Consider the following 22,966-nt stretch of genomic DNA (forward strand, 5'->3'; position numbering starts at 1 on the left):
GGGCTGAGGGAAGAGCTCAGGAGAAACAACGGGGCAGAGGGTGAGCGCCCGTAGAGGCCGCACTCCGACAGCCTGTCCTGCAGCACCCCCTCGTGTTCGTGCCGGGAACTGCAATGAGCCAGGACTGCCTGTTCGCCTCTCTGAGAGCTGAAATCTTCATCAAATCCAGCATCTGCAGGGTCTCAAGGCTACAGATGTCCTGTTCCCCTCTGCATTAGTGTTATGTTTGCCCAATTATCCCATCAAAAAAACCCGAACAATATTTAAGGTAGCAGCAACTTTAATTAAATAGTTTAGGAAATATATAAATAAGGGATAATTTGGTTCAAATAATAGCGCATAAGCAAAAGATACCGCGGGGAACAGAGGGCAGAGTTCTGGGACCCTTGTCACCTCACGTACAAGCTTGCCAAGTGAAAGTCACCCCTTATATGCCATGTATCAATGCCATCTCCTCCCATTTTCTGTTCGTCACTTTTCTATCTTCGCCCTCATTACCACCTTTACCACGCATGCGCCACCACTCGGTTTGGTGGTCGCACAAGTCTTTGGGGGTCGTCACTGATGAAGGCCCTGTAGTCTTCTTCGTTGTCCTTTAATTCACCTTTGGGTTACACATGCGCATCAAGCCAGTACAATGTAAGCCAAGACTAACATATCACTATATCTACATATCAAGGCAATAAATCCCTTATAATTAGCATTTTCTGGGACCCAACCAGATTCTTTGCTCATTTTTAGCAACTGTATCTTCAGTTTCTTTCCTGTGGTCCTTGTGAACATCTGCTGGGAAGGGGGGGGTGGAGCCTCTCTTCTTTGGCATTACAATTTTTAACTATTTTATTATTCTCAAATATTAATTACTGTATCAATATTGATTACTGTTCCAATTTTTATCAGCGCGAATCATACCTATTTATCACAATTAGGATCTGCAAACGCTGACGTATGAGGCAGCTGCAAAAAGAAATTGTCACAGACTTGGACAGGAATATCCTGCCAGGAACATAGATTAGCTGCCTGCTGTTATTGGAAATGTGATCAATAACAGATATTTGTCATAAAGAAAACTGAATGAGCAGAAAGCAGGGTTTTTTTCACAACTGCCCTTGACTCACAGACTCTGGAGGCCTTTGTGATGCTCGTGACTAATGAAGCTTTTGCATGCACAGAAGAGGCGAACTGTGACACAGTGTTGATGAGAGGTGGTTTCTGTGTTACATGGGCAAGAAACTCATGAGAGACCTGGGACTGCGGACGGCGGCAGGGCGAGGCGGTGCCAGAGGGGCTCGGTCGAAGTGAAAAATGCTTATTTAATGATTGGCTTTTGTCAAATATTAAAATGAATATTATATGTGTTGTGTTAGAAAGTAATGCTGTATTAATTCTCTTAAGTAGTGTGTTAAATATAGTTTTAGGTTATAACAAAATGTTAAAATAGAAACTATGCTATGTAGGATACTTTTTTCTAAAGAAAGGATTTGCAGCGAGATAGCAGCCACAGGACACCTAAACCTTTCAGAGAAAGATAATTTATTGTCCTGTTATCAGGAGAAAGTAACTTCCCGCCTCGCTCAGCCAGAACGACGCCGTTAGAATTAAGAGGAAGAAGTACAAGATCACCAGACAGAATCCTGTTTTTGAATGGAATTTATGCATCATGTATGAGGCGTATGAATATGCAACAGGCTATTGCTTTTAAAGGTTAATCCTCTGTTAACGGGGGTCCTTTTTCGAGCTTATGCTGCCCAGAAAAAGGTACCCAGACGTCCGTAACTCTGTTTCTATTGTCTCATACTTGTCTGTGATAAATGCATGTGATAAATGCAATTATGATTGGCTTTTCTCAAATATTAAAATGAATATTATATGTGTTGTGTTAGAAAGCAATGCTGTATTAATTTTCTTAAGTATGGTGTTAAATATAGTTTTAGGTTATAAAAATTGTTAAAATAGAAACGATGCTATGTAAGATGCTTTGTTTTAAAGAAAGGACTCGCAGCGAGATAGCAGCCACAGGACACCTAAATCTTTCAGAGAAAAAGAATTTATTGCCTTCTTATCAGAAGAAACGAACTTCTTCCCGCCTTGAAGGCACTGTTAGGATTAGAGGGAAGAAGCTGACACTGATCAGAGGGAATCCTGTGTTTGAATGGAATTTATGCATCATGTATGAGGCGTATGAATATGCAACAGGCTATTGCTTTTAAAGGTTAATCCTCTGTTAACGGGGGTCCTTTTTCGAGCTTATGCTGCCCAGAAAAAGGTACCCAGACGTCCGTAACTCTTTGTCTCTATTGACTCATACTTGTCCAAATTATTATTACTCTAATTATATTATTATTTTTATAACCACTTTATTACTATTAAACTTGTAAAATTTTAAAAACAAGTGATTGGCGTTTTTCACAGTCGAGCTCTGCGGGGCTTTTGTGCGCGTGTGACGGACAGCGACAATCGTCCCTCCCACGGGGGCGGAACCGGCCGCAAATCGAATCGGCAACGCCCAGGAGGGCGGCCCGGGCCGGAGGTGGCGGAACGGCTCGGGCCCGGCTGCTACCAGCACACAAGATGGCGGGGCCGGGCAGAACTCACGTGATACCACACCTAAGATGGCGGCTTAGGTGTATCGCGCCCTTTCCCATGTGGCGACGTTTCGCGCACGCGCTTTGAGTAGGGAGAAAATGGCGCCAAGGATAGACCCTATGTCTAGAAAGGCGTGCCAGTGGGGACAGCGGTGTTGATCAGAGGCGCCGCGGGCGAGCGGGAGGCGGCGGCAGGCAGTGCCGGGGCAGCGTCTGTGCCGGTCCCTGAGGCGAGAGGCCCCCTGAGCGGGCGCGGAGCGGGCCCGGCTCTGAGGGAGACCCCGCCGAACCCGAACCCCGAACCCCGGCCCTGCCCCGGTGAGCGGCGGGCGCGGCTGCTGCGTCAGGCCCCCGGGGAGATCGTTCGTGGCCTCTGCCTGGGGAATACATGAAACGAGAAAATAGTCGAGAAAATAACACAAACAGCCTCTTCTGGACGTGGTGGTGTCGGTCACGGGCTCTGTGTCACCACAAGTCTGTAGAGCCCCCCTGAGGCAGACACCGCCCGAGGCCCCCGCTCTGGGCAGAGATGGAGATTTACCCCTGGCTGTTGTTCTGGGTCAGTGACAGTTTGTCCTGGTAATTGGTGGTGTTGAATGTCATTGCTGCAGTATTCCTTCACACAGGGTGCCCTGTGCCAGCACTTACAGCCCCTATGCTCAGGAGTGATTAATTAAGGTCTTTTAGTCCTTGTTATTAATTCAAGTAAATAATTTCTGTAATTTTTAGCAACATACCTGGTCTGCTGCCTGTAATCCTGACAGGGTTGTACAGAGGTTTGATCACACCTTTAAAGTAGTTTTTCGCCCCCAAACCCCAGTTATACTGACTGAGACCACACACAGGTGATGCCCTCGAACTCTTGGGTTAATGTTAATTCTTGCCAAATTATGAGGGTAAATTCCAGTGGGTCTGTACCAAAAGACAGAAGCCCTGAAGTACAAACAGCTGTGCTGCAGGACCTGATGGCAATGCTGTGCCCCTGCCAGGACCTGTTCACGTGTTCCAGTGGACCATCGGGTCCAAATGCTGCTTTTGTACAGCCTTGTCATAGTTTGCCCCTGTATTTAAAACTCAGCTATCCAGGCCATAACACCCTTCCTATTGAATGTCAATCCCCAAACCCAAAAGGAAATGTGTGGTTTCAGAGCTTTTGCTGAGTTTCTCAGACTGTCAGTGACAAACCATTATGAGAACCCAGTGAAAGAGACAGACATGGATTTACAAAACCCAGTGAAAGAGACAGAGATGGATTTATAAGTATAACTTAGCTATTTTAATAACTCTTGTACAGTGCATGGTTATATCATTGTCTCCTTCGCTCAGGTACATCAGTGTACAGTACTTTATAGCAGTGTCTGCAGGCAGTACAAACAGAAGAGATGCACAGCTCAGTCGCATGGAAATTTGTAAAAGTGACCTCTGCAGTGAGGCCTGCTGAGATGTTTGTTTTGGGAAGTGCTCCTGTGGCTCCCAGCTTTACAGAGCTGTCGTGTACATTCCTGTTAAAATGCCAGATAACTGCAATTCCCTGTGCTTTGCTTTCCTCTACACCCCAGGACTAGAAGGTGGGGTGTTTCCTAGCTCAACATTTGGTTTTATTTTCATTTTAGAAACTCTTTCGCCTCCTGTGCTTGCCATGCTGCTTCCCTTCACCCTCTTCCAGAGCCAGGGCTTCTCAGGAGGATTGTCCTCTTCATCCCTCCCTGACAAGGTGAGTGCCCTTCTCAGATCCCAGCAGGGCTGTGACCAAACCCAGGATCCCCCCCTGCCTGCACCCTGGTTCTGCTGCTGCCAGCAGCGTCCTCTTTCAGATGAAGAAAACAGATTATCCATGGGAGACAGTCAGGAATAAAGCAAACCTGAGGTGCTCTGGTGCTCTCAGATTGAGACACGAGTTCCCCAAGGCTGTGTTAAAGCTTTTTCCATTAAATGTGCAAGGACAGACACAGATTTGGGCAAAGACTGAGCAGTGCTGAGAGAGAAAAGCCAACTGTCCCTGGGCTGTGGGCAGCTCTGGAGCTGTGTTTGCTTCACTGCTTTGCAATCAGCTTGGTCTGTCAGGTAAACAGAGACAGAAATGCAGTGTGCCAAACTTGCTGTGGACAGGAACTACGCTGCTTGCTTGAGTTTTGAAATTGTGAGTAAATTTTGGAAGCATAATCGCTAATTCTGCCTCCAGGGAGAGAGATTTTCCTCACCCCCTATTTACAGACTGTTATATAGAAATGCACATAACTTTATGAAGGAAAACAGGAAGTCAAGAGCAACACCCTGTGCTAAATTAGATTTTTTTTCCTTGTGCCCATGTATTTGGAGTTAAACCTGCCTTCCCCAGTGTGCTTTGGGGTTTCAGCTATTTGGGAATAACTTCAGCTGACTTTCTGCAGTGAAAACGTGAAGAAGGGGGCGAGTGACCAACACCCTGGGAAGGGCTGTGGGTGTGCCTGGAACGGGAGCAAATGGTCAGGGCTTATCTTCTCCTGGTCTGAGGCCGGGTTTGGCAGCCCCACAGCATTCCAGGGCAGGGTCAGTGGCCCAGGGAAACTGCACAGCTGCCCTGAGCCCGGGCCTGTGCATCAGCAGCAGTGGGCAGGGGGAGCTCACCCATGTCCACGTTCAGATCCCTTTGTTTGTCACTCCTGCTCCTTCCCAGGCACTGAGAGCTCATTTCAGCTGCTCAGAGGCAGCACCAACTGGTCTGTGGGTTTAGGGAAGCAGCCAGACTTTGGGAATGTGTGTTGCCATTCCAGCCTTGTCCAGTGAGGGGCACAGGGGACAGGAGGGGGACAGGGAGCTGTCACCGGGCTGTGCTCACGGGCTGCAGGGGACACCTGCACTGAGGAGGGAATGGAAGTGGGGCTGCCTTAGGCTGCCCATCCCTGGCAGTGTCCAAGGCCAGGCTGGACAGCATTTGAACAGCTTGGGCTTGGGAAAGGCGTCCCTGCCCCTGATGGGGGGGAACAGGATGAGCTCTGATGTCCTTTCCTTGAACCCACAGCAGTGCAGGGTTGTTCTGCAGCCTCACTGCCGGGTGCAGGCTCCAGGCCCTGAGCTGGCCCCTCCTGAGCTGTGTGCCAGCCCTGCTCTGCAGCCAGGGCTGGGAGCAGGGACAGCCCTTGGGAAAAGCTCTGGGCTCTCTGTTTGAATCCACCCTTGTCGTCCATCCAGCCCCGCGGGAATCCTGCTCCGATCGCATGCACGGAAAATCTCAGTATAAAATACATAGTTATAAAAAAAATACTTCATGCAAAATTAAAACACCTCTCCCAGTGGGATGTGGTCTTATTGCCAACCCTTCCCCAGAGTGTTGGAGGAATTGTCACTCTGATGGCAGCTGGAGCCCAAGGGGAGCTCTGCTGCCTCCGGCCTGGGCCGGGAATCACTGCTTTCATTCCCTTTTTTCTGCACTACTGAGGGCTAAGAGCTGAAATAAAGCAGAGAGACTTTAATTAGCAGAATCAATCCTTTCCTGGCGGCGCTTCATGATCTCCTGGAGCTCTGTCTCCCCTCTGCTTTTCTGGAATGGAAACAAAACAGCAAGTTTGGATCTGAACTTCAAGCTGTGGTTAAATTGCAGTATTTAATAAATGCTGTGGGAGGAGAGCTAGTTTCAAAGGGATAGGTGATATCAGTAAAAAGCAGATTAATTAGTGGAAACAGGGAGATCTTATGGATTTGGGGCCTTCTAGCTTAAAAGACACTTCAGAATTTTTATGTGTATTTTATTGCTTGTGTAGTTTTGGTTGCATTCTTTTTTTCCCCAATTGTGTTTCTTAAAATGTCTGTTTAATGAGCGATGTGCCACTGCTGGCACAGCCCCCCATTCCAGCAGGAATTACCCAGAGAACACTCACCTCCAGCTGGTTTTTCTCCACCGTGATCTTGCTGTACACTCTGTTCCCCTCATCACCACACACCTTCTTCAGCTCCTCTCTGTTGAGGGAGAAGAGCTGAGCTCCGGTGAGGATGCCCAGGTGTTCCACGGTCCTGGGGAGACACAAAGGGGGGGAGGATGGCTGAGCTGCAGTGCCTCGTGCCAGAGGTGAGCAGTGGGAGAGGGGAGCCTGGGAGCTGCACTGGGGTGGTGTCACAGCCCTGGGGCTGTGCCAGGCTGCCAGCTGTGATTCCAGTGGCATCTCAGGCCGTGGCTTTGGTTCGTGGATTGTTTTTCTCCAAGAAAAGGTATATAAGATAGAAAGGGAGTGAGCTGGGGCTCTGAACATGCTGGTTACAGAGCCTGGGTTTAATAGGGCTGAAATCTAGTTTACAGCACAGGCTCTGGAGGTAAATCCCAGTGACCTGTCCCAGGTGAGATGGTGCCAGTGGCCTCCCCAGCTCCTTCTCCAGGGCAGGACGAGCGTTTCATGTGGCAACAGAGCAAATCTTACTCTTTGCTGAAGGACTTGGCCTCCAGCCAGGCTTTGACTTCTTCAGTGCTGGATTCAAAGGTGAGGGGCACAAAAACTTGCTGAGGCTTTTCCACTTTGAAATTCCTGTGGGGAGGCTGAATTTTATTGTTTGTGATCTTCTTTAGCAGCTCGTCGTTCAGCTCATCCATTTGGTGAATAAGTTCTGCAGAAACAGGTAGGGAATGAGATCAAATCTTCAGTCAAAAATCCCATTAAATGTGTTGGTGGGGAAATTGTTAGAAAAATGGGGGTGTGGCTCAGCAATATTATTTAAATTCTGCCCAGAAAAGTGGTTCCCCTTTTCCTGAGCCCCTGTGCTGCCATTTATTTCCCTCCCATCACCCCTGGGCTGTTGCCTGGTGTGGAAGGACAGATGTGTGAGGATCTACAATTGGAGAGTTGGGATTGAGACCTTTTCTCCTCTCTGCTACTTCTAGTCAGTGATTTGCTGATCCCAGAGCCCCAGGTTTTGCTCCACAGCGGAACAGAAGCAGCAGGAAGCACAAACTGGGAGTGAGGAACACACTCATGATGGGATGAGCTTCAAGATCCCTGTGACTCTGGGAAAACTCCAGTGACACTTCATCCAGTGTCACTTTCCCCATGAAATTCCTGAGGACTGCAGAGAATAACTGGGTGTTATGAACAGATTGGAGTCCTTGTATTGAGGGGCTTTCCATCGTCCCTAAAGGGCTCCTCCTTCCAAGAGTGGACAGGGTGGGATAAGGGCTGAGGAGAGTGGGGCCCCTGGTTTCTTTCCTGCTCTGTGACCCCCACAACATGAGCAGGGTGAAGGAGGGACGTGGATCTCCTGTTTGGCTGGGAATTCTGTGGAACCACATAAAGGAACCAGCCCAGCAGGCGCTGCATGTGTGGCAGGATATGAGCAAAAGGAAAGGAGAGAAAGGGATTGACCTGAGCTCTTCCTTAGACACATTTAAATGCTTTGGAAGAGAAAGGAAACTCTCTCCTTGGGAGGAGGAGGAGGAAGGTCAAGCTGGAGGAAGGAGGAATGGGGTGATCACTTATTGCTCTGCTTGTCCCGAGCTGCCCGAGAGCCTGGGAGGTGTCACAAGCTCCAGGGCTGCTCTCTTTGCTCTTGTCCTACCTGCAATGGCCTCCAGACCTGGTGCTCTTCTATTTCTGATCACTGAAGGGTGCAGGGGAGCCCTTTGGGTAGGTCTGGTCCCCAGAGCACCCAAACCCAGGGGACCCCAGTGTGGGACACAGGGTGAGGCACACACGTACGTTCTTTGGCGTCCTGTGTAGAGTTGCGTGATAACATCTCACTGCCCCACTTATCCCCGGCGTAGCTGGCTGGCAGCTTGTGAGTTGGACTGGATGGGCCATAGCCCCTGGGGCTCAGGTCTCCTTTGTACCTCTGGTTAGACTGCTTAGAAAGGGAGGGACAAAAAAAAAAAGTAAGATTTTTTTTCTGCCTTTTTTCATTTTCTCTTAAGAGACAAACAGCCATGTTGTCCTTGTGCTGATGTGGGACTGGTGAGACCTCAGGTGGAACTGCACGGAAGAAGTTAATTTATGAGAATGAAGAACCCAAAGCAAAGTCTGAGGTTTGCATGAGAGAATTCTAAACATGCCAAACATGTTCAATCCCATTGGAAGGCAAAGCCTCACTGCTCCATAGCTGGGATGTGAAGCGTGACCACTGCCAAGGGCCTGGAGGAGACTGAGAAGTTTTTTGACATTTTGATTAAACTAGCAAGGATTTATCCAGAAGCTTGCTGGGCCCCCTTTGGCTTTGTCCAAACTCTGCAACACCAAAATTGGGAAGCAATTCCATGCTTCCCTAGGGTGTTCAGAACACTCCAGCTCCACATTTCTGTAGTGCAAGTTGCAGTATTCACTTAATTCTCACTTAAATGGCATTTCCATCTGCCTCCACTGGAGTGATGTGTTCCTGCTGCTGAACTGAACTAGGTGAGGGAAGTGTCCATCTTTATTTAATCCCCAGCAAAAAGCTTGACATGGACAAACTTGGAAGACAGGAGGCAGCTGCACAAATGGGAAGGATAGGCCTTATTTGGGAAAGTGGTCATGGCAAAATGGGAGTTTTATCATAGGAGATTCAGGAATTTCCTGACTTTGTCTATTTCTGAGGGTTCATCCTGACTTGTGCATAGTATCCTAAGAAATCCAGGGAGATCTAATGACAAGATTATTCCCAGAGGCAGATTGTACCAGTCAGGTACCACCTGACTACAGACCTGTTCAAGCTCTTCCAGTGTCACCACATCCAGGATATTGTATGGAACGTAACCAGCCTGGCCACTCCGGTTGAGCAACTTCCACCATTGTTTATTATCTTCCAACACCTGAGAGAGGGACAGAAATAAATCTGCTAGTGGGAACATGGGCTTTCAGGCATATACAACCAGGATACAGTGGGGATGGACCACCCAGAAGGTGAAGTTGCCAGAAGGACATCACTGAGGCCAGGAGCTCTGATTAGATCTGCTCCTCTTAGATGAAATCCAGGATTGAAACTTTTCCTGGAAGGCATCAGAATTTATCATAAGGATGAAGAGGAGAGCACCTCTGGGTGCTGAAGAACTCATGCTTGCTATGTAATGTCCCTGTTTCTCCAGATCTTTTTTTTTTTCCAATGACTGAATTTCTGGTGTATTTTTGTGCTAAAATAAATAAATAAATTTTTAAAAATCTACATTTTGCACAGAAACCTTTTCCCCAGGTCACAGATCAGTGTTAGCCCAAGTAATGTCCCACACTATCCAGATGCAGGAAGAGAAAGGTTATGAAAAAAGTATTTTTCAGAGAAAACAATTCCTCATGGAGGGGGAAGTGGTAATAAGGAGCACAGACCCAGCAGGGGATGAGCAGGGCAGGACAGGGAGTTGTTGTTGTCCTTCCCTCACCGTGGTTGGGATGGGACCGATGTGTCCAAGCTGAGGAGGGGACACAGCCCAGCACAGGCAGCCTGTGCCAGCTTGGGTTGGAGCACAGCTGTGTCACTGTCACACACCACCAGGGGAAATGGAACTGGTGCTGGCTGCCCTCCTGAGCTCTGTGTCACTGTCACACATCACCAGGGACAAGGGGTTGGTGCTGGCTGCCATGCTGAGCTCTGTGTCACTGTCACACACCACCAGGGACAAGGAGTTGGCTGCCCTGCTGAGCTCTGTGCTGCCCCTGGAAGGGGAGGGGACACACCTTTCCCAGGAGTGCTCACGTACCTCCAGGATTTCATCCTTCAGCACCGACAGCTCGTTGGCGTTTCGTGCAGTGAAATCGTAGCGGATTTTGGCAAATCTCCTGGGCACAGCCACTCCCTGGGCCTCAAAATTCCTGCAGGAGAGGAAAACTGGAGTTTTAGTGGAGGCCCATCCAATTACAAGGCCAAGAAAATTGAAATTGGAGAAGAGAAATGATCCTTTCCCTATTCCACACTGCATCTCTACCACCTGATGTTCCTACCAAGACCAGTGATAGGGTAAATGAGAAAAAAATTATTATTTTGCTGATATAATTTGGTTTAAGGTCTTTTGCTGTGGATTTAAATTCTTGTAGTAAAGCTTATAAATCTTTTAGATTAGAACAGAAAAGCATGGAAAAACTGGCTTGAGGGTTTTTTTTTTCCCAGACTAGAGCTGGTGACAGAAAAATGGATGGTCAGCTGAAACCTTGACTCCAATTCCTGCAAAGTGATGTGTCAAGTCATGACAGAGGATTCATGGGGAAGTCTGGAAGAGTGGTGACACTCAAGAGATGTGACAATTTTCAAGGTGTGAGCTCATGTAAACAAGGAAGCAGATGGAGCCTCTAAACTCTGAACTAGAAGTACTTTGATGAAGGTTTTGTACCAAGGAGTAACTGGTGATGGAAAATGAGCATTGAAGCTGTTGAAAGGTGGAAGAGCCATCTTTCCCTTGGGAAAAAACCTGAGGCAAAAGAGTGGCTGGTTGGTTCTGGGTTTGGAAGTGAACTTTCTGAGACTTCTGATGAAAGGGTTTTTCTCCATTTTCTAGAATTCTGTCTCATTAAGAAGAGTTGTCTGAACCTGGCACCTTGTCAGTTCCCTGGGGGAGAGGTGGGCAGGACTGGAATCTATTTTTTTATTCAGCCTCTAATCAGTGGGTTTGCCTTTGGTTGTGTCTAAAGCCAAGAGGGAGCTGCTGTCTCCAGTGAAACAAAGCTCGTTCTTCAGCTGGAATGTTTTCCAGCAGCGCTGGGAGCTTGGGCCACTCTTCCCTGGCCCTGTGTTTCCAACAGGGCAAGGTTTGTGTGTGCCCTTCCCTTAGGGCAGCTTCTGTCTGCAGCCTGTGGTGGCTCTGGGATGAGTGGAGAGATCCTCAAGGGTGTCCAGAGGAGGCCAGGAAGTGCTCCAAGGGCTGGAGCATTACACAGACAGGCTGGGAGAGCTGGGAATGTTCAACCTGGAGAAGAGAACGTTCCAGGGAACCTTTAGAGCCCTTTCCAGTGCCTAAAGGGACTCCAAGAGAGCTGGAGAGGGACTTTGAGGAAGAGGCTGGAGTGACAGGACAAGGGGAAATGGCTTCCAGAGGGTGGGTTTAGATGCATATTAGGAAGAAATTCTTCCCTGTGAGGGTGGGGAGGCCCTGGCACAGATTGCCCAGAAAACATGGCTGCCCCATCCTAGAAAGTGTTCAAGGCCAGGTTGGACAGAGCTTGGAGCAACCTGGGATAGTGGAAGGTGTCCCTGGCCCTGGCAGGGGGTTAGAACTGGGTAATCTTTAAGGTCCTGTCCCACCCAATACATTCTGTAATTCCATGATTCCAACATGTGGAGAGCCAAAGCACAGTGCAGCATCTTTGGCACCTGAAGGTCACTTTGGTGGGCTGATGTTGGGAAACAAAACCTATGGATGGACTGATGAAGTCAGCCAATATTTTTGTCTCCTGTGGTGGAAAACACCTGGGATTCCTTTCCTTGTAGAACTGCAGGGGGTTAAACACCAGACAGTGCTCATAGGAATAATCCCTCAGCTGATCTTTATCTTCTCTTGGAGGTTATTAATAGTGGTAGGGAGTCGTCTCCAGGATGCCCAAGTTTCCCAGTGTCACCATATGTGTCTGTGTGTGTCCATGAGGTTCCAAGGTAGGAGCTGAAGCTCCAGGGGTGCAGATCCTTTACCTGTTTCCATGTGGAGTGACATTCTGTTTGAAGGCATCCCCAGGCTGTGTCTGCTCAGCTGTCTGGCCACGCTTGAGTGAGGAGTTCCGGTAAGGATATCCATTGGCTGAGGAGAGCTGGAAATGCAGACATGGAGTCAGTGTTACCAGGAAAGGGGAAAGCTGAACAGAGAAAAGGAAAGGGATAGTGGGAGATGAGTCATGGCATGGCAGCTTTTGGTCAAGATGTTCTTCAGGGAAGCCTGTGTCCCTGGAGCTCAGTGACATTGTAGGGTCCTGTTGCCTTGAGTTGGGAGAGGCTGATTATTGCTGCCCTTTTCCAGCCTCACAATTTGCTTTCCATATTTAATGTTCTGGTTGTTGAAGCGACCAGATCCAACTGAGTTTTGATCCAACTACTTGTTTTACACCACCACACCCCCCTCAGCTCCATCTCTCTGGAAAAGGGGGAGGGAGAGGGAAGAGAGGATCCCCAGGGACACAGGACTATTGGAATATGAATCCCAATATTACCAGGTAGATTGTGCCTGGGCCAGCCTGACCCTCGCTGCTGAGCCAAAGGCGGCAGCTGTGGTGTATCACCCCAGAGACACCTTTAGCTGGCTGGTGGTTTCAGCTGGGCACTAAACAAGTCCAGGCTTGTTAGGAACTCCGTTTACCTCAGGAAGAGGCTTCAGGCGAAGGTGAGGACAAAGGAGGGATTCTGCTGGAGGGTTTAATATCCAAAGGTTTATTCCATGGTTACAGATGTCTGAATCTTGGGAAGAACTCCAACAGAATAGCAAGCACATGGCATGCTTCACCTTTTAAGCTCAGGGGGTGGGGAGGGAAGGGGACAGGTGAGCCACCAACCAGGTGGGGGGGGGCGGGGTCTCAAGGGACGAGGGACACCTAGACAGACCAATGACCCCCAGGCCTGAGGGGCATCCTTTGAATTTGACCAACCACACACGCCTTTGCTGGAATGTTAAGCCTGATTGTCAGGACTCACTCAGCAAGGGGCGAGGGGGTAAGGGAGGGTTTTGGCACACCTGGGTAAGGGACCTGGAAGGTTAAAACACACTGCAACACAGGACTAACCTCCTCTTGCAAGTGTCCGATGTCTATTTCCCAGGGAGCTCCACGGAAGATTTCCGTGGGTGGTTCCCAGCCATTGCGGAACTTGGGGATGTAGGTGGGAATGTTCGCGTCCCGGGGCCACTCAGCTCTAGGACACAAAGTGGGAATATCAGGTTACATTCTCAGGAATGTGTCTTTGGGAGCATCCTCCCAAAGGAGAAGCAGTAGCATCAGGGCATCCAAGCATCCCCTCTGCCTGGGGAGCCTGGGGAGATGGCAGCTCTGTCCTCACCTGGATCTGGTCCATGTCTCCCCCAGGGAATCCCAGAGGTTTATCTCTTTGGGTGTCAGGTGTCCTCTCAGGAAATCGGTGGCATCTTTAGAAAGCAGTGGGCTGAGGACAGACCGGGCCAGCTCGGGGCCGCCACAGCTATTGATGATCTGGGTCACACACAAACCACACAAAGAGGAGAGAACTTGCAATGGTCAAAATGTCAAACCAGGGACACCCAGACGAGCAGGAATCAAAGACAAAGCTGATCCTTAGATCAGCTCAGTCACCTCAAGAAACATCAACCTAAGACTTTGAAGGAGACTGGACAGTTCAGGGGAACATGAAATTTTTTTAGATTTGAGTCAAAGTAAGATCTGATCTATAAATGAGCTGTTGCTACAGACAAGTGAATTGTCACAAGCTGACACTTCAAAAAATGGAAAGTATCTTGCTATTCCTGTGTCCCTTCTGGCTCCTTTTCCAAGTTGGGATTTCTGCTTCCAAGCATTTTCAGTGCAATTGCCTGATGGTGAGACCAGACAGATTCCCAGTGGGAACCCCAGCTCACTGCCCCTTTTGCTCACAGTAAAGCTTTATTGATTGGATGGAAAGATTCATATTTGTTGGGGTTCCTGTATTTACTTTAAGCTGCAAACCAGATCAGCGGCCAGGAACAACCAGCATCACTTCTGGAAGTTCCTGAGAAAGCTGTGGACAGTGTGAGCAGTTTTCTAACCCTTCTGCACAATCTGTCTCCTTATAGGTGTGAAGTAGAAATGAAAAGGGAGTTCCCAGTGAGATCTGGGAATAAGATTTACCAGTTCCAGTGGCCCAAATAGGAAATGCACCAGCTCCGAAGCGCTGGGGTTCTGGATGTGCTTCCTCAGTTTGGCCTGGAAAGAGAAACACAGTTTAACCCTAACCTGAGTGTGCCTTCTCTTCTCTGTCACATGGTGGGAGTGTTGCTGGCTGATGAGAAGAGTAAGGGATGGAGGAATAGGAATCATTTATTTTAATTTTGGGTCCATTTCAAATTCCTGATTAATTTCTCTCTGTTAAATCAGTGCCTTGGAAGGTAATTTGAACATACACATAAAACCTTGGCTTAATTTGAAAGTCCTAGGGAGAAAACGCCAGAGTTATGGTTGCTTCTGACTCCTGCAGGGTTGAGAATCCCACAAGTTCCATGAATGAAAACAGGATAGGTGTTTTGAGGGTCCCTTTGCAATTGCTGACAAAGGAAAGTCTTGCCTGTGGCACTTGGAGCTGCCCTGGCCACTGAAAGGCTCCAAATCCAGTTGTGTTTGAGGTGAACTGTGGCAGAATGGAGGAGCAAACACTTGGGATTAATTTACTGTAAGAACTGGGTTTTGGTAGCAGCAATCAGCAGAGCTGTGGTGAGAAACCTCTCCAGTTTCTGCTTCCATTCAAGATCCTTCTCCTGTCCTGGGCTCCTGGCACTGCTGCCATGAGAGACAGGCTCCCTGCTCCTACTGAAATGTAAAGCATTTGAAATGCTGGAGATTAGCATGAATGTGGAGTGGGAAGTGAGAAACAACCGCTAGCAGCAGGGTGACCCAGTGAATGGGCACTTCCCAGGGACTTAGCAGCTATGTGGTGAGGAATGTGGCATGGATCCACCACAGAGTGCCAGCTCTGCTCAATGCTCAACCCTGGGCTCTTGCCAGGAGATAAGCTGTTCCTTCTGATCCTGTGCAGGCACAAATTATCCATATTTGCTTCTCAGAGAAAAGGCTGGAGCTTGGTGTCCTGCAAACCCTGTCTCTGGGGTTTCCTTATTAATGACTGCCCAGGAAGGAGCTTGGAGGATGTGTTTGCTGGACACGTTTGGTCACACATGACAGAGTTCCTGCTGCCTTATTAGCCTCCCAGAGCTGGTAGCACTGGGAACATCTTTATCTCTTTCTTTTCTTCCCCTTCACAATACAGAGGGTCTGGCAGGGAAGAGAGGGGTCAGGAATATCAGGGCAATGGGAGACTTCAGTTACTGTCAAGTAGAGACTCCCCAGGCCTGGATCTGAAAAGATCTGGGTGCTGCAACCCTCTGCTGCTCTGTCCCTTCCTGGACTTGGTGCTTCTAGTTTTGTTTTAACAGCTTGTCCCAGAAAACCTGCATAAGTCTGACACAATGTTTGTCCTGAGTTCTGAAGAACCTGGAATTCACACTGTTGTCCCTTGTAAGTATTTTCCATTCAAGTTTCTCTTTAAACACTCACTGCTGGGATTCACAGGGAAAAGAAAGCCCTGTCCCTGCATAGGATGGAAACTCCTCTGTGTCTTACCAACAGGTTGAAAGCCAGTTTGGTTTTCTGGAAGCAGTCAATGAACTCGGCCTCGCTCGGGGGTCTTGCTCGGAGGGTCAGCATTCCCTCTGCCAGGAGAAGGGGCAGAGAAGGACACGTTAGTGAGAGCATCCCCTTTGGGCAGCTTCCATCTGCCTGCCATGCAGAAGGCAAGCAGAAACGGGTGTTGAGACCAGAACTACTGAAAATCAGGGGTTCAGGGAAAGGCAAACTCCCTCTGTGTGTTCTGCCAGAGGTGCCCCCGGAGAGCGGCACCTCCCAAACTTGTGTGCCTGGATCTGTGGCTGTGCCATGGCATCGATCCAGCCTTGCTGGGCCAGGAGCTGAGGTGTCCCCCCCACCTTCATCCATGACCCCCTGTGCTCCCCGTTTGTTGTGGCTGCTGCACTGCACCTGCTGGCCCTTTCTTCTTGTTCTTCTTCCCTTTCTTCCTTTGGTTGAGCTGTCGGAATGCCTCTGCAGCCTTCTGGAGCCGGGCAACGAACACTTCAATGTCATCCAGGGTGCAGTTCAGGATTTGCTGTGAGGACAGAAACCCAAAGGACCAACGTGAAAGTGAGCCTGGACTGCACACACCTGGGAACCTGAATCCCAGGGCCTGCTGCATTTCCCGGGAGAATGCACACAAGTGGGTAATCTAGGCGTGAAATGCAGCTCAATGCTTCCCTTTGCAAGCACAGAGCTGCTGGGCCTGGCTGTGTGCTGTCCTTACCAAGGGGACAAGTGACCCCTCCTAATGGACAGCTGGAAAATAACCCAAGTGGGATGGGGAGGAGCAGAGCTGGAATCAGCAGAGCTGCCTCAGGTCAGAGGACATTGTCACTGATGCAGTGATGGAGACTTGCTTTTGGCCACCTTATCTTTATGCACAGCAGGTATCAATTGGAAAAATGCCTAAATGATGCATTAAATGTCTGCTCCCTGCCTCTGCTCCCTCTCCCTTGCTCCCTGCCTCTGCTCCTGCCTATGGACTGTGCAGTGTCCCTGTCACCCACCGTTTCCTTTTCAATCTTCTGTGCTAACATGGCACGGGATTCCTCATGGTCATGAGAGCCAGAGCTTCGTCGGTCATAGTCTGCAAACCAGGGAGAGAAAAACAGATTTACTACCAGAGGTTGGAAATAGGCTCCATGAAAGACAGGAGTCCATGGGATGGTAGCTCCAAGTTTGGGTGCTTGTTCTGGGTTGTGAGGGCACCTCAGGAATAACGTTTCTAACAGGTGCTAATGCCAATCATCCTGCAAAAAACCCAACCCCGAGGCACCTCCTGGCTTCCAGAAGCCACACACCCAGTGTGTGGGGGGGGATATTCCAGTGGGAACAATCGCTGGGTTGGCCCCTCGTGCAAAGCAAACGGTGTCAGCTCAGGGCAGGGGCTTGGAAAGGGCAGCACAGCAGGATCTGCCAAGTGGGAGAACTGGGGAGGCAGTTTTGGCAAAGGACCATGACAAGTCCAGAGCATCTGTAAATGTGGGGATGAGGTACCCCATCCCTGAGGACAGGTTTTGTAGGAAAAGCAGGAAGGTGTTTCCTGGAGAAGGAATCTCAGCAAACAGGCATCACTCAAGACTTTCTCCTGTCATCCGCTCTCGTGCCAGGCTCTGTGCACTCAGAGCCAGAAATCCTGCCTAGAGGAATTCCCAGCTCTGCTGATGCGAGCACCCTTGGAAGGGCAGAGGTAAGAGTGGCTGCTTTTCACCAGAATAGAGATGTTTATTCATGGTCCAGCTGAGAAACAGAGATACTCCTTTTATGATGCAGAACTGGGCCTGAAATAAGTTCTCCATTCAGCAGCCAGACCAGTTGCTTGGCTTCAGAAGCCATCCCAGCAAATGAGTGTTTTGGATGTGTTACAGTATCCTATTACCTGTTTTCCTTGAAACTAGAAATGAATGCTAAGATAAGGTGGTATGATAGGCAGGGGTAAAAAATGCTTACAGTTTGTTCATCACTTTGATCTTTTGTAAGAGAAAGAGCTTGTTTCTGTTCCTAGGAACTTACTTCTGTTACTTCTTTCTCCAAAGGAAAATACCAGGTTTTTCCAAGCCAACTCAAATGGGCTGTAGTCAGGATGGTTTTGGAATCAGACTTTAGATGAGCACATAAGAGGGGTGAGTTCAGATCTGCATTTCCACACTTGACAAGAATTCATGAAAACATGTTGATTTTCAAGGGTGAAATCTTGTCTCCTGTGAAGTCAGCAGAGCCAGGAATTTGTCTTTCTAACCAAATGTCTTGTCTGTACATTTTAAGATCACCAATGCCTGGTTCAAATTTCATGTGATGGCTTATGAGGGGTTTTTGCTTTTTTGTCATTTCTGTATCCCCCAAATAAGGGTGTTGTTACAAGGAGTTTCTGGGAGCTTTTATTTGTTGAGCAGGAGACGCCCAGTGGGTACAACACTTATTTTCACCACAGAGCACTTCAGGAAGGTTGGCTGTCTGGGTTAATTAGTCTCCCATCCCCAGGACAGACTTCCTGAGTGCTCCCAGTACCTGGATCATGCTGGGAAGGAGGTGCCACCCTGTTCCTGTTCATCGCTGAGCCTCGCATGTCGTGCTGGATCGGGATGGGAGCTGGTCCCTGAGGTGGGGGGAGGATGGATTGTCTCTGCTTGATCTTTTCCTGGTTTGCCCTGCAAAGAAAATGGCACAGAACAAACCCATCAGTGGTCACAGATCCCTTTTCCAAGAGACTGGAGTGTGACTAAACCACTGGAAAGAGAGGTTTATTGTTGTTGCTCCCAGCTGTATCCCGCAGCACTTACTTGAGTGTCTGTGGCCGTATCTTCTTCCCGTGCTTGTGGTCTGCCAGGGCACTCTCTATGTCCTCATGAACCATCTCCGCCTTAAGGGTAAAACAGGGATGTTTTTAAGGGCTTGGCTTTAGGAAGGATTGGAGGAAGGGGGAAAGGGCAGACAGCAAGCAGGAGGGCTCTGCTTACCTCCACCTCATCACAATTGAAGAAGTGGATGTCAGGTTTGTGCTGCTCAGAATCCTGACACACGAGCAGGAGGATGGAGGAATAGCGCATCTGATTGAGCACTGTCTGGCAGTGCTGCACTGTTGGCAGGGGAAAGTCCTCCAGCTCCTCCTGCAAGAGAAGGGGGAAGGTGTCAGGCAATGGGGAACTACTGAACTGAGAGGGAATAGTGCTGTGCAGGAACTCCTGGGATCCCTGGGCTGGTCTTCCTTAATTTGTCATTGCCAAAACCATCCTGTTCCCATGCTGCAGGGCTGACTCTAATCCAGGAGAGGATTTTGGTAGTGATTCACCCTTGTTTGTGCTCCTTAGAACTTGCTCTTTCCCAGGCTGAAAAGAAAGGGCACTCACTGCACCCCACACTTCAGTCTGGGGTCAGCCCCACAGGGCTCCAGGTACCTGTGTCTCACAGTCCAGCAGCCGGATGGATTTGTCATTCACTTGCAGCAGCATCTCCTGTGTCCAGATCTTCTCTTTGGAGTTGAGCAGGATGAGTTTCCGGATTGCATCATCCACTGTCGTGATGGACTCGCTCTTGTCCATGATGAAGGTGGCCAAGTGCTGAAGTTGGGGAGAGAAAGGAGATAAAAACAGGTGGAAAATGTTTTTTTGGGGTGTATAAACTGGTGATGAAAGCATCTCTAGAGGCTTCAATTACTGTTTGTAGTTTCTCAGAGCTCAGGCATGAAGTTGATGCTGCACAAAACAGTTTTGGTTGTTGGTACCAGCCTCATCGTGGCAATGAAAGATTTGGGTTTCATAATGGGTTTTCATAACCAGTTTCACCACTTGCATATTACTTTCATCAATTCCAGCAGCTCTCATCCCCATCCAGCAGGGCAAATGCTTCACACACGAGTTACTCCCCAGGCCCCTCTGAATCTAGCTTGGAAGTAGAACTATGGCAGTCAAACCATTGCTTTGCTTGCCAAGCTATAAAAGCACTTGTGTTTTGCTTGTCTTGTGTAGCAAGCCTGCTTGTGTGGGATTTGTGCCAGGCAAAGAGCTCACACAGACCATGGACAAGTGTTGGTCCCCCATGCCAAGTGGGTTCCCATGCTCTGGGAACAGCTACTCTGAAGAGCTTCTATGCTGCAAAGCCTTGAGGAGCTCCAAACCTGGCAGCTCACTCTACACCAGCCCTTTAAGCTCCCCTTATGGTTGGGGTTACCTTCTCCCCAAAAAATACCCAAATCAGCCCTCACAGTAGTGAAAATGGGTGTTGCTGACTGTAGGAAAGGATTTTTTGCTGCCTGCCTCTGTCCTGCCCTGTGGTTTTGCTTGTTTATCCTGGTATTCCTACCTCCCTTCACTTCTCCTGTAAACCCAGCCCATGGTCTTCTCCCATCAGCCAGGCTTCTGTGCTGTCCTCCCTTCTTTCCCCACCCTGTGTGAGCACTTGGGCCAGGAGCAACTCAGCTACAGCACAGCCATCCAAGCTGCTTTCCCATCCCTGCTCCAACTGCACCCTGGAGTGTGTGGTGATCCAGGCCTCACACTTGGCACCTGTATGTGCAGTTTGTGTAATGGGGCAGCACTTGCAGCTTTGGTGAGCCCCTGGGACTCCATGGGAAGGGAATGGTGGGCAGGGAGGCAGCTGTGGAAAGGAGAGGTGTGTCACATCCAAACGTTGTGTCCCCACCAGCAGTGGGTGAAGGCCACTCCACAAGTGCTGCTCCCTGCGGATGGAAGAACCGGTTGTGTGTGCCAGCAGAGGGCACTGCAAGGCAGGAAAAGCTGGGACTCGGAGCAGCCACGCTGTTTGCCCAGCTGTTGGCCCCGGGGCAGAGACAGCACAGCCAGGCCACATGTTCAGGTGATAACAGGGAAGGGAAAAAAAAAGACCTCAGGAAGGGGAAAAAAATCCAAACCTCCGGAAGGAGCAAGGTTCTGTTTCACCTTGTTCTTTTGTTGCCCAGCTATGTTCTTGGTAGGAGGGGAAGGGGAACGTGCCTGACTGTCAAAAAGCAGCTGAAGCTTTTCCCTGTCTGTACCAACTTTCTCCAGCAGAGAAAATCAGGTTTTTGCATGGATAAGTTACAGGCCTGACCAAGGCATCTGTGCAGTCCAAGGGCCTGCAACCCTTGGAGGCTTATTGGACAAGATCTCAGCTTTTTCTCTTGTCCCTGGAGTATTAAAGGCCATCCACCAGCACGACCCTCTCATCCTGGTTTCCTTGCTCAGAAGAGTACAGAACAGGCACTTCAGCAGCAGTGGCTAATCTGGAGAGCCAGGGGCAGATTAACCCCTGGAGCAGGGGAATCACAAGGTGCTGCAGGTAGAGCTGCCCTGGGGGGCCAGGGACAGCAGTGTGGCCACCCAAAAATGGTCCTGCCAGGCATTCAGAGTTTGTGGGGAGGCCAGCAGTGAAATGCCTGCTTCTCATTGATGCACACATCCTGGTTTCAAAGCAACAGCTGGAAAAACAGAGGGTGTTTTAAAGCAAGTCCTAAACTGATGGGAAATTTGTAGTAACAGGATGAGTTTTGCCTGGCTTTTTCTCCCTTTGATCCTGTATCTTCCTGCTTTCTCCCAGTGATCAGAAATAACCATTCTAGGGATCAAGTAGCTTCTTTCTGGGGCTGATGCACTCATGAGCTGGTTCAGTAACCCAGTGGGTTGTGTCCACAGTTGACATGTGCATCAGTGAGCCATGGAGGAGGATGACAAAGTTGTTGGGAAAGAATTCCTTTCTCCTTGTAAAAGCCCAAGTAAATGCAAACTGGGAAGCAGATTAAGAGGTGGCAAAAGCTGATGCTGCTCCAGCATGTCCTGCTGTGGGACTTGGAGAAGCTGTGGATGTTGGGGTCTGGCACAGAGCAGATGGACCTGAGATGGATGTGTGCACTCCATCTCAGAGCCTTGGATGGTTGTGAGGAAGCACAGGCAAGAACTGTTGCTGCAGTTGGCTCCCCACAAGGTAGATACAGGGAAAGACTTGGATTTAAAGCACTTATAGACCTTGCAGAAAATCTTTAAACGTGCTCTTGGGCATTAGGGCTGTATAGGGTTTGTGGTGACCCATTTGCTGTTAGATGTTTTCCAAAGACTGGACAAAGGAGCAGAGCAGAGGACAATGCAAGGCCCATTCCTGTGTTCATCAAGCAAAGGTATGGGGTGAGGCACTGTCTAAACAGAACTCCTGGCAGGTGTGTGAGCTGAAAGCTGAGATTAGCAATGCAATCACGAATGAAAAACATGCTGGGTGTATGTTACTGTAATTGTAAAATAGTGCATGGGAAGGTATTTGCCAAGTCAGTTTTATCTGTGCAGAGGTGACAAGCCCTTTTCTTTCAGAGCAGTGAGGGTAAGGGTTTACTCAAGATGACAGGCATTTTTATCTCTTCTATTATTTTATTCACCACCTTTACAAGCTTCATAAATTCCTTTGCTGTTTACTGTTCAGTCAGTTCTCATGGAGGGGAAGTTACTTGTCTGACTCAGTCATTAGAATATTTTTCTGCTTTCCATTTTTTGTAAATATGGGTGGATTGAGAGGGAGAAGCTTGTTGCTGTCTTTATTTTATCCCTTAAAAACCCGTTTTCTTCCAGATAGACATTTAAATACAGCAACTTTTATTAGAATGGGCAATGACTCCACCCACCATTAAACTTTGATCTGATTACTTCAAAAGGTATAAAATGCCTCCTGTGAGGAAACCTCATTCTATCTCACTGCCTGCCACTGCAATTCTGTTTGCCTTGGTCAAAGTTCAGGGGAGAGACTGACAAACAGGTAGCTTATGGCATAATTAATAAAGAATTAATTTACATGTCACTGTTTAAAGTCCCTTCTCTGCATCCATGAGTGACTTCTGAGCCACTGAGTTGGTTTCTCCCATGGAAACCAGGACCTCTTTCCAAACAGGCACTTTACAAGTCTAAAAGTAGGCTTTCAAAGGGCCCCATCTCCTAAATATGAACCTGAGGAAGTGTTCTCTTGTCTTGCCTTGCTCAGTTTTCAGTGATGAATGGCCCCACCTCCTCCATGGAGTCCTGCACCACCAAGCTGCATTACAACAATTGCCAAGCTCAGGATGGCCAGGCTGGTTTCTCTTTTTGGGTGGGTGTCTGTGGCACTGGGAGATGGATTTGGCTTATTGCCTGGCTTGTGTGAAGGGTTTGTGTTACCTGAGAGGACACAGTAGCTGAGGAGAGCTGAAAGCTGATAGTCCATGTGGTCTCTGTTGTTTGGAAA

The 22,966-nt window shown here is 48.8% G+C and overlaps 1 protein-coding gene and 1 long non-coding RNA gene across 6 annotated transcripts in view; one reads left to right on the forward strand and one right to left on the reverse strand.

Moving 5' to 3' along the window:
- Window positions 1-2,697: 2,697 nt before the first annotated feature.
- Window positions 2,698-9,594, forward strand: LOC135448889 (uncharacterized). The gene is made up of 4 exons (XR_010440602.1): window positions 2,698-3,144; window positions 4,199-4,299; window positions 7,123-7,172; window positions 8,458-9,594. It is a non-coding gene; the product is annotated as an uncharacterized LOC135448889 (long non-coding RNA).
- The window catches only part of LOC135448887 (epidermal growth factor receptor kinase substrate 8-like protein 2), a 49,197-nt gene continuing 30,523 nt past the window's right edge, over window positions 4,293-22,966 (reverse strand). The window contains exons 5-21 of one of the 5 annotated variants that reach the window (XM_064715223.1): window positions 19,168-19,329; window positions 18,730-18,879; window positions 18,553-18,632; window positions 18,281-18,420; window positions 16,780-16,859; window positions 16,178-16,304; window positions 15,764-15,852; window positions 14,279-14,353; window positions 13,479-13,627; window positions 13,208-13,334; window positions 12,129-12,244; window positions 10,210-10,321; window positions 9,223-9,330; window positions 8,246-8,390; window positions 6,977-7,160; window positions 6,443-6,575; window positions 4,293-6,105 (exon numbers count right to left, since the gene is read on the reverse strand). In XM_064715223.1, the coding sequence (XP_064571293.1) occupies window positions 6,034-6,105; window positions 6,443-6,575; window positions 6,977-7,160; window positions 8,246-8,390; window positions 9,223-9,330; window positions 10,210-10,321; window positions 12,129-12,244; window positions 13,208-13,334; window positions 13,479-13,627; window positions 14,279-14,353; window positions 15,764-15,852; window positions 16,178-16,304; window positions 16,780-16,859; window positions 18,281-18,420; window positions 18,553-18,632; window positions 18,730-18,879; window positions 19,168-19,329 (2,049 nt within the window). In that variant the 3' untranslated portion in view covers window positions 4,293-6,033. Of the gene's footprint in view, window positions 6,106-6,152; window positions 6,576-6,887; window positions 7,161-8,245; window positions 8,391-9,222; window positions 9,331-10,209; window positions 10,322-12,128; window positions 12,245-13,207; window positions 13,335-13,478; window positions 13,628-14,278; window positions 14,354-15,763; window positions 15,853-16,177; window positions 16,305-16,779; window positions 16,860-18,280; window positions 18,421-18,552; window positions 18,633-18,729; window positions 18,880-19,167; window positions 19,330-22,966 lie in introns of those variants that run through there. The other 4 variants (XM_064715224.1, XM_064715221.1, XM_064715222.1 and 1 more) reach the window with 4 other exon arrangements.

This window comes from Zonotrichia leucophrys, chromosome 5 (genome assembly GCF_028769735.1).
Source record: "Zonotrichia leucophrys gambelii isolate GWCS_2022_RI chromosome 5, RI_Zleu_2.0, whole genome shotgun sequence".
Lineage (NCBI taxonomy): Eukaryota > Metazoa > Chordata > Aves > Passeriformes > Passerellidae > Zonotrichia > Zonotrichia leucophrys.